Source organism: Pocillopora verrucosa, chromosome 6 (genome assembly GCF_036669915.1).
Source record: "Pocillopora verrucosa isolate sample1 chromosome 6, ASM3666991v2, whole genome shotgun sequence".
Classification (NCBI taxonomy): domain Eukaryota; kingdom Metazoa; phylum Cnidaria; class Anthozoa; order Scleractinia; family Pocilloporidae; genus Pocillopora; species Pocillopora verrucosa.
In genome coordinates this window covers 11,272,151-11,282,154 of record NC_089317.1, presented here as the reverse complement: position 1 = coordinate 11,282,154, position 10,004 = coordinate 11,272,151, and the positions used below count along the sequence as shown (strand labels likewise).

Sequence of the window (10,004 nt, the reverse complement as noted above, 5' to 3'; positions counted from 1 at the left end):
AGAAGGTCTTTCTCTCTTTGTGGTGCGCTTGCACGTTAAGGGTCGATTCCCAGTTGAATATCTTTCGTCTAGGAACGTAATTTCTGACTTTGATATTTTTACAGCTGGTGTCTCAGCAAGACTACAATTTGGATTCTCTCTGATTCTCTTAGGTTTCTCCTAGGAACGAATTTTTCACCAAGGAAAGTCGCGTAGGCCCGTCAACACTTTTTAACTTTCGAAGGATCGGAAACAAACAGTCAATTTTTATTACATTCCACGTATTCGCGCTATTCTAGCTGCCTCAAAAGATGTTCACTCGACTGCCACAGGATGCAAATATTTTACTTTTCTTTTACGACCATGATGCAAAGTAACCAGCGTGTACACATCGCCTGGCTCCACCCAGTTCTGTGGCTTCAGTTTCAGACCCATCCATCTCCCCCCCCCCCCCCCAAAAAAAAAAAAAAAATCTGCTATTGATCGAAAATGAAATTTATGCTTTTCTCCTTAATCCTTAATAATGAAGTTATCTCGTGCTACTTTAGTTCTTTGGCTAATTGCTATTTTGCGCGGAGTTTCAGGAGAAGCAGGTAAGAGTTCGCATTGGACGACAGAGAGATGTTTCAGTCCCAGAGTTAACCTTTTAATTACGTTCAGCAAGCAGTTAAGTTCGACTAGTTCTGCCGCGCTACACGACTCTGGTGCGAAAGCGATTCAAACTGCGGAGCCAAACAAAATTCATAAAAACATGATTATATATTTTTGCGCGATTGTGCTCCCGCGGGGTGTTACGACAATTAATTCTTACTTAACTTAACTTAATTAGTGCGAACTTCTCCGTGCCACACTTTTTGAGCGTTAACTAGGCTACCCGTGTTAAATGAAAGAAGTAGAATGCTATTGAAGGCGATTACATTTCTTCTCTCCGTTTATGACTCGAGGGCGAGGGTAGAGAGCCTCCCATAAACCGATGCTATAACTGTTGATACCTCGCTCGAGGCTGAGAGTTTAACATGTGCACTCTATAGAATGGGCTTTGACGAAAAACTCGATCTTTAAGAGGGGCCTTCGGCTGATACTTCAACCTTTCTCAGCATAGATTCGGGGAATTTAAATATCATGCGAATTTGGAGTTTAATGAGATCGAAGGATCAACGTGAATGACCTATCTCTACTTCTCATGATTCATATGTCTGGATACAGACCACATATTTTTAGGCTGTTATGTGTTGAGCTTCAAAACAACTTCAACTGGATATCCGCCAAGTGATGTGTGTCAAAAAGAAATACAGTTCCGGTCACGTAATATATACATTTAGCCAAGCGTAAAAGCGGGGCTCTTGTTAGTTTATTTACCAGCCCCTCACCTCACTCGCTGTCGTAGTGTTCATTTAACGGACCAGTCCGGGGGAATAGTAAGGGGGGGGGGGGAGGGGGTTGACAAGGTCTGGTACACGCATGCTAGTCAGGGGAGGGGAGGATGTTGACAAGGTCTGATAAACACACGCTAATCAGCTGTATTCTCAAGCAGCTGAGGACTGTCGTCGGTGTTCCTGACGTTTTGAACGGATTTTCGAAGATACACTAAGCCAGTATCAGTTGGAATTATATTCTATTGAGCGTCACTAACATTTTCGGTTTGGGAGAATGAGCCAAACTTGGAAAACACGGGGTAAACTACATTGAGGTGAGACAACACAGGTCGATAAGAACAGTAATTCAGTAAAACAATACGCCAAAATCGAATGGGTCTCTCTTATATCTTCTCTTGAAGTTGCCAGGTTTGACTGCTTGCTCCATTGTTTTTTCTCTACCGTTTCCTCTTCCTTTGATAAGCGTAGGAAGTTAAAAAGAAAAATAACTTTCAACTCGTGTTAGCCTGTTTTTTTGTTTTAAATTCTCCTTTGATATTCACGTTTCATAATTGTCCTCTGCCGGGGTCTCGCATTAATTGTAACCTCACGAGAGTGCTTTAAAAATAGCAATTTGCTGATGAGAAAATGTAAGAGGGCTTTCCCTTTTTCATTTGAAAAATACAGACGTTTTCATCTTTCCACAGACTTTCCACGGACTATCCATTTCTCTTTCAGGATTTTCGTCTTTGTTCACGTTATAAGAACATAAATTACGGGGTTTGGCACGTTTTCAAATCTTTGTTTGGTTTTTCTGTTGCTACTTGCTGGCTCGCTTATTCCGAAATTTTTACTTTCAATTAACGAAAAGAAGCTAGAGAGGAGTCCTGGCCGATGAATGGATATTTTAGAGATTGGCAGATGGCGTGAAAGCATTAGCTCAGCTCCGTTTTTTTTTTTACTCTGATAAAGCACGCTATTTCAAGCAATGACATCGCACATTATATCAGAACTTTATTGTAAAATAGTTTATAACATTCCTCTGCAGAAACTCTTATTGAGAGACCAGCTGAACCAGTTCCTTGGTACTGGTATATCGTACACGAAAGTACAGAGGGAAGAGGGGTGAGTTAATTGATTTTAGTAACCCATGTCATAAAAACCTCTCTTCCGTGTACTATTAAACATTAACTTTATCACTATTAGGCACATGTATACATGTTTTGTAACAGTAATTCCCACTTATCAAGGAAATCAAGGTAGTAGTTAAAAAAAACTGGCAAAGGAAGCAAGCCATGGGCGTTTGAAATCCAAGTTAATGTGGGTAGGAAGATCTTTAGGGAGAAAACATAAGCCCAGAGATACTAGCGCATACACAGTTCATGAACAGTAAGTGATCTAAAACTTTTGCATCTCAAGTCTCTTCGTGACTCAAACCAAGGATAATTTCCCACGATTTGGTCCAGGCATGTACTGTATTCTTGTTAAGATAAGGCATATCTTATGTGGTAAATATTGCATGAACAAGCACATTCGCTGCATTTGAAGTAGATCGGATTATTGTAGAATTCTTGATTTGCGTTGAAAACAGTGAAAGTATATTATTAGATAATTAGATTTTGTTATTCTAGAATTACTGATGTTGAACACAGTTAAAGTATTAGCCCATCTCATAATGCTCCATAGTTGCCTAGTATACGTGCAAATATTCCTAGTAAAGCGTACCTTCAGTACATGCATGTTTTGCATAGACCATCTCTTTTGGAGTAAACATTTTACTACTTCATGATTGATCAAAAAATTTTTTTTATTCTCTTGCAGTGGACACATCCTTCAAATGTATCGCCATATTACTCAGTCTGTGATGCTTCTAACAAATATGAGGTACCAGAGAACTGGTTAATAACAGACTTTATTAACATCAAGGATGCTACACGACTCGATATTGAAGTGACCTATACCTTCCTCAACTGCCCCTTAGCTGACGTGGGGCCATTCTGCAGAACAAACTTCTCCCTGTATTCTTATCATACTGATTTCAAATATAATCCAGACCCAAAAAAACTAAATTTCCTCAAAGAAACTGTGATAGCTCCAAAAATTCTTCCTATGCCTGGGGAGCGCACAACAGACACATTTGATGGGTCAATAATAACAAAAGCGAAGGGAATTTATTTAGCATTATTAGACCAAGGAACCTGCTTGACAATAAGAAGGTTTGTTTTAAGATATCGTTTCTGCTCTGAAACGGTCCCTTCCAAGTTGGTTAGATTTCCAAGAACACTTGCCCCAGCAAATGATATCAATCTAAACAAACAAGAAGGAGAATGTACAGATCCTAACGCGATTAAGAAAAACAACAAAACGTTATTTGGCGTGTGCCTTAGTAATGGGGAGTGGAACATAACAGATAACTCAGCCTGCCTTTGCAGTAATGGTTATTAGTTAACGCATGGATCTTCAGACTCTTTCACATGCAAAGGTTAGTGGTGCACTTAAAACCTGGCTTTGCCTCAGAAGCTTTAAGTCCAAAGTAAATATTTAATCATTTAAATGGTTAAATATCTAAATTACAACCCCGTTTGTTCATATTTGATAGGAAGCTTATTAAAGGTTCGATGCATAACTTTCATGAAATTGGACTGTGTAGCCATACTTCGTATGTTCACATAAGTCAATCGGTGGACGTAGATAAGTGGCCGAGGATGTATGACCCGAAAGCGAAGACCTAAGAACAATGAACCCCTTTTGGCTAAGTACCTTTTCGTTTTGCTTCGTCTTCGTATTTTTCGCAGATGGATGTATTTATCTATTGGCCTGTTACGTTCAAATTCTCTAATCACAAATCGTCACCGAATCGATTTATTTTTAGAGCAGACACGTTAAATTTCGACATGGTCTACGAAGAAAAATACAAATCGTCGAATTCATAAAAAATACAGATCTTCTAATTCTTAAACCCTGCCCCTCCAATTTGTTACTTTGTATTGGTTTATTCTTCATTTCTTTTTTTAGATATGCAAGAGTAAGAGTATTTTAGGGTCTTTCAGGTCTTAGAGATTTAGGTCTGAGAACCGCAGGTTAGGGGTTACATAAAAAAAAAAAAACCTGAATGATTAACGAATAGGGAAGCTTTGACTGTGCTCTGTCCTGTTGTTAAGCACGCAGGAGGCGGCTGAGGCACGAAAGAAGTGTGGGGAGAAACGTACCTAGACGGGTGTTTCTCCCCACTTCTTGAGTGCGCTAAGCGCCTCCTAAGTGCTTTACAACAGAACAGAGCACAGTCAAGGCTTCTCTATTTGTTTTATAATAAAGAATCCGTTAAATTCCCTACGCATTACTTTCAATTTTCAAAACAAACTTTCGTTCCGTCAGCGTGCTCTATACTCTCATAAAGTACGCTACAATAAGCCGATCTAAATCTCTGTTAGAATGGTTCAAATAATCTGATTGGCTATACAAGACTAAAGCTGTCAAAAGTGTCAAACTACCAACGTTCAAAAACCATCAAAGTTCACATTCTGCGATAGTTTACAAACTGAAACAGTTGGGCTGGTCAAATTTAACACTTTTGCCTGAAGTTTTTAAGTCTCTAATACAGAATCTTAAAGTGAAATGTTCAGTGAATTTCAGCCAAATTAAGGCTCATAAAAACACGCGAGGTTTTTCACATGACAAGGTAGAAAATAAACTGTTCAAGGCGAGTGTTTTACGAATGACCGACAGCCGAATTCACCGGAACATGAAGATCGCTTGGGATGACAGCGCCGCAAAACTCGGCCCAATGACTGATGTGACTTTCCACTCAACGCATTTGAAAGGATATCAGAGCAAGCTCTTATTTTTTCTATGCGGCCTATGTAGTTTCTGAGGCTTGCTTCACTGCGATGACCGGAGATCACCATGATGAGTGAGCCGCGATGGACCTCACCATGATCATATTCGCTCTGACACTGTCATGATTAGTATGAATTTAAACAGTTATGCCAGTTTGGTTATATTTTTCATAATTTCTGTTTTTTTCTGTTTTGTTTTTGAACACAAAACTTTATATACTACACGAGTGTTAGCTGTGTTTGATATTTATTACCGTACGTAAGCTTGCAATCTAACTGGGCGTGAAAATCTTTAAAACTCGGACTGTCTATTTTGTTTTTCCTTTGAGGGTTTTCGTCTCTGCCTAATACACGTTTTAATAACGTGAATTACGGCACCTTGCATGTTTTCAAATCTTTGTTTGGTTCTTCTGTGGCTACATGCCGGCTCGCTTGTTCCGAAATTTCACTTTAGTCCACAAACCATCGAAGTTCACAATCTGCAATAATTTACAATTGACATAGTTCGGCAGGTCGAATTGAACACGTTTGTCTAAAGTTTTTCTAGTCTCTAATACAGAATCTGGAAGTGAAATGTTCACTGAAATCCGGCCGAATTGTGGCTCATAAAAACAAGTGCAAGGCGTGTGTTTTATGAATGAAAAACAGCCGAACTCACAAGAACATAGAGATTTATTGGGATGACAGTGCCGTAACACTTGCCTGCTGTGAGTGATGTGGCCTTCCACTCAAACCATCGGAAAGGATATCAGAGCAAGCTCTTAGTTGTTCACTCAAAGTGCGGCCGAGCTTGCAATCTAACTGAGCGTGAAAACCTTAAAAACTCGGATTGTCCATATTGTTTTCTTTTTGAGGATTTTCGTCTCTGCTCACGTTATCATAATGTAAATTACGGCGCTCGGCATGTTTTTAATCTTTATTTAGTTCTCCTGTTGTTATTTGCCGGCTCGTTTGTTCCGAGATTTCACTTTCATTTAACGCAAAAAGCTCTCAGTCAGGAGTGCTGCTAGTTGTAACTGGCATTTAGCAGTTACGGAGAAAAGTTTTGGTATAGGCATTTGCCTTTAGGACATTAGAAACATATTTTCTCTCCTCAGCCTTCGAATCGAGTGGAGATGGTAGACAGTGTGAACTGTGAACTGAGAGTCATTAGGAGTGAAGACAAAAAGAGTCGTCTTAGTAACCAAGCCTCTGGCGATGAATAGTGCCAAGGTTATCATATTGGCCGTGTTCAATTTCGCGTTATCGTGGACCGAGTATTGACTCCCTTCAGCCGCGTTTTACGACTTCATCGCCAACATTGTTCAAGAATATCTGCTTCACGCACTTCCTTTTCTTGTGCTGAAGCAAAAAAAGCGGTTAATCCTGAGCCCGTTCGGGTAGCTAATGAGGAAACGGGATTCGCTTTTTATTGCCCACGGGCTCTGCCAGCGACATAATAACTGTTATTATGATAAACTAACCTATATGTATCATGCGTGTAAATGCCAGAAAGAAATTAACTAACCAAAAGACCTCTCTTGTCAGGAAATTATGAAAATTATGAAAATTATGTAGAAGCTTATTGAAAACTGAAATGGCATGCTACTCTTGATACTAATTCCAACATACTGAGACCATAATCACTTGAAACTTTTAATGGATAACCTGTTAGATTTTCGAACCACTTCGTGAAAGCGGTCACCCCTTGGTCCCTGTTTACATTTTAGATAATGGTATTTGCTTATATGCTGGAAAGAAATATTGATCATGATATGCAAAGAAGTTATCAAAATATCAACAAGTCTACGTTCATTTGTCTATCATTGTAATTGTTATGTTTTTTACTTTACATCCAGTCGTTCCAGTAATTAACATAACCATGGTCTTTACCAATGAAGGTTGTACTAATGGAAAATTCAACCAATCCTCATTAGTGACGAGGCTAAAAAAAGTGGTAACCATTTTTTTGTTTTATCTAGCTATTCATATCTAAATTAGTAATATTTCTGCAGTTGCGGTATATTACATGCAAATCCATGCAATTGCAATTATAGCTTCGGTTGTTTTTCAATTGCAGTTAACCACAATTGAAAAAGAAACTTATTTGAATAAACTCAAACATTCCGAGTGAGTCTGTGCGGTGCTTTCGGATGCATGCTCTGATGTGGTGTTTGAAAGACGTTATTAATTACAAATTGAAAATAAACCATCATTTTTATTCTGTAAACATTGATATGTTTATCTGATTGTATGGTGATCTTTAAAGGTGCTTTTCGATTTCATGTTCAGTTTGCTGTTGTTTCCATTAACAGATGGAAGAGGCCTTTCCTGGGAGATTTGCAGGTCTCAGAAGTGTGCAGTTGAAAAGTGGCATTAGGTTTGTAAACTGCCTGGATTAGCAAATAAATTATAATTTTCTGGATTCTAAGGTGCTCTTCTTTATTTTAACCCTCATATTTTCTCTTAATTAAGGTGTGGAAGAACAACTGTTAACCTAGCACTTAAATTTAATTCCAAAACAAAAGAGCAAGATGTTATTGCAGTACTTCGTAATGCTGCCAAAGATGGAAAGCTTGGAGGCTTCAATGTGAGTGCAACAAAAAGGACAAGATCGCAAGCTGATTTCGACACTGGAACTACAGAAGCAGGCACAGTAACGCTAACTGCTGACAGTAAGTTTTAAGTCTTTTGATACATACACTGTAGTAGATTAGTAGCAAGATTTCATAGGATTGTTTATCCCTCATATGTTCTTCAGTGAAGTGGTTAATTGGAGTGGGATTTAATTACGAGTATATTCAGCATTTGGAACATTCTTCCTATGTAAATGGTATCCACGTTAGCGTACTTTGTTGTATTGATTTGTTAAAACATCATACATATGTAGTTTAGTGTCTCATTCTGCATGACACCGCAAAAGATAAGGGCTGTAGGGTGATAGGATAGGTGAAGTATGAAATAACAAACAAACAGAACAATGGCGCAAACAATAACTTGCAAGGTCTTTCTTTCTTAACTCCACCAGCTAATGAGCTAGGGCACAAGATCTCATCCAATAAAAAATCAACTCGTGTATTTTTCAGTGGTACTTTTACATATCTATGATATTTTTTTCTACCGCAAGCAAATGTCGCGAGAACGATAAGCCTTCTGCCCGATGTGGTTAGCATTGATTCCTGCTTGTCTCGGTTCTTTATTCAGACCCTTACATAAATTTTGTAAAGTAATGAATCGTTGCTCTTATTTTGGCAGAATACAAAAAAAACATATATCACAAGAGCAACAAACTAGCAAAGAAAGCAAAACATTTGAAATCAGGATCCAACGTTCATTTACTTTATTTTTAGTTCTCACAAAAAATTCGGCACTGATATGATTGAGGAATGATTGAGAAGGTGCTCGTACGTACACGTATGTACTGCATAAAGACTTCTTCAATAATTATAAAGTAACCACGAAAAGTAATGAAAAATGCTCCCATCGATTGTAGTTCAGTGTAAACCTAAGAAATTTCATTTTGCTGGCTCGTAATTCTAATTGTTTTTGAAACGTCATAAAGGATAAGTAAGGGAAGGGTACTGGTGGAATAACTGTAATCTAGTTCTCATACTTAGTTGGACTTCTTCCTGTAGGTATCAATATTACATTTTATTAGGCTTTTAAGTAATTTTACGCGAATTAGATAAAAACTTGTATGCGTAGAGAAAGGCATCAATACTAAACTGGCTAAGTGGAGAATTGCAAACATATTGTTTGTGGAGGCATATATTCATATGTTGTTTTTCTTGTGTTTTCAAGGTGCCCTAGGGATTACTGTTGGTGTGGTGGTTGGATCAATTGCAGCACTGGCGGTTGCTTCAGGAATATTCGTCTTTTTCGTAAGGAAGTTAGGAAAGCGCAACAGCAAGAACTCAAATGGTAAGAGTAGTATTTTAAAATGCCTGCTTTGGAACATAAGAAAAATTGCGTGGTATCAGGCAACTAAGAAGTTTGTGTTGTTTGTAGCCTCATTTAAAAACAAGGCAAGTTTGAAGATTTCGAAACAGTTCTAACAAATCCCTGTTTGTAAAAGGTAAAAAGATGTGTTTGTCTAACTTCGTAATAAAAGATGTAACGAAATTATTAGATCGATTACAAACTTATTAAATTTAAAAAAACCTGAAATTCCTGCGCAATGAAAGAACATTGAGGAAAAAAAACAACTCAATACTACTGCGGAAAACACTGAAAACAAGAGTACGTAAAAGTGTCCGCGTCAATTTTCATTGTCAGGGTCTAAGTCTGTGGAAGCTGGATTGGCTGATATTGTGAAATCACGAGGACCGAACGTGAATACCAAAAGATGCGATTTTAGATTCACAAACTGAAAAAAAAAAAAAAATTTAACGACAGTAACGTGGTAGGCAAACCCGAGTCTTAAAGCCTCTGAGTGTTTGGGTGAGGTTAGGTGAACACGGCAGATCTCCTGTATGATCTGTTGCGTTCATGAAATACAGACATATCCAAATATTCACGACCGTGATTATATGCCCTCATTTGATCTAGTCTCTATCATTTTAATAATTCAATTATAGCCCTAGACCTAATGACCGCTTTCTGCTTAAATTGTCCATGTATAAAATGAGATAAATGTCAGAAGACATCATTCTGCATTTCCTTTGTACTATTTTATTACTTTCTCTTTACATACTTTTCGAGCTGGTTTTTCATGTTTTTCATACTTTTTTTTCTGTTTTTTTTTTCTGTTTTGGAATCAGGAAAAAGAGAAAGGTGAGATTTCTAGAACGATGAATTATCGTCGAATTTCATGTTTTGTTGCAAACTGTGTACAACTGTAAACTTGCCTAATGTT

At 38.0% G+C, this 10,004-nt stretch overlaps 2 protein-coding genes across 2 annotated transcripts; both read left to right on the top strand.

Annotated features, from left to right (window-relative positions):
* The first annotated feature begins 479 nt into the window (after nucleotides 1-479).
* On the top strand, nucleotides 480-9,519 carry LOC136281861 (uncharacterized). The gene is made up of 8 exons (XM_066168900.1): nucleotides 480-572; nucleotides 2,383-2,459; nucleotides 3,156-3,816; nucleotides 7,009-7,106; nucleotides 7,465-7,529; nucleotides 7,625-7,824; nucleotides 8,951-9,070; nucleotides 9,425-9,519. Exons 4-8 carry the CDS (start codon nucleotides 7,032-7,034, stop codon nucleotides 9,517-9,519), a joined length of 555 nt encoding a protein of 184 aa, XP_066024997.1. The 5' UTR covers nucleotides 480-572; nucleotides 2,383-2,459; nucleotides 3,156-3,816; nucleotides 7,009-7,031.
* Nucleotides 503-3,779, top strand: LOC136281862 (ephrin type-A receptor 2-like). The gene is made up of 3 exons (XM_066168901.1): nucleotides 503-572; nucleotides 2,383-2,459; nucleotides 3,156-3,779. Exons 1-3 carry the CDS (start codon nucleotides 503-505, stop codon nucleotides 3,777-3,779), a joined length of 771 nt encoding a protein of 256 aa, XP_066024998.1.
* Nucleotides 9,520-10,004: the final 485 nt, after the last annotated feature.

Bases quoted from the DNA above. Each gene is read 5' to 3' on its own strand.
- LOC136281861 (XM_066168900.1), top strand. From the start codon at position 7,032: ATGGTCTTTACCAATGAAGGTTGTACTAATGGAAAATTCAACCAATCC. The intron at 7,107-7,464 runs GTAACCATTTTT...TTCCATTAACAG, and splicing joins TGACGAGGCTAAAAAAAGTG to ATGGAAGAGGCCTTTCCTGG. The intron at 9,071-9,424 runs GTAAGAGTAGTA...TTTCATTGTCAG, and splicing joins CAACAGCAAGAACTCAAATG to GGTCTAAGTCTGTGGAAGCT.
- LOC136281862 (XM_066168901.1), top strand. From the start codon at position 503: ATGAAGTTATCTCGTGCTACTTTAGTTCTTTGGCTAATTGCTATTTTG. The intron at 573-2,382 runs GTAAGAGTTCGC...ATTCCTCTGCAG, and splicing joins CGGAGTTTCAGGAGAAGCAG to AAACTCTTATTGAGAGACCA. The intron at 2,460-3,155 runs GTGAGTTAATTG...ATTCTCTTGCAG, and splicing joins AAAGTACAGAGGGAAGAGGG to TGGACACATCCTTCAAATGT.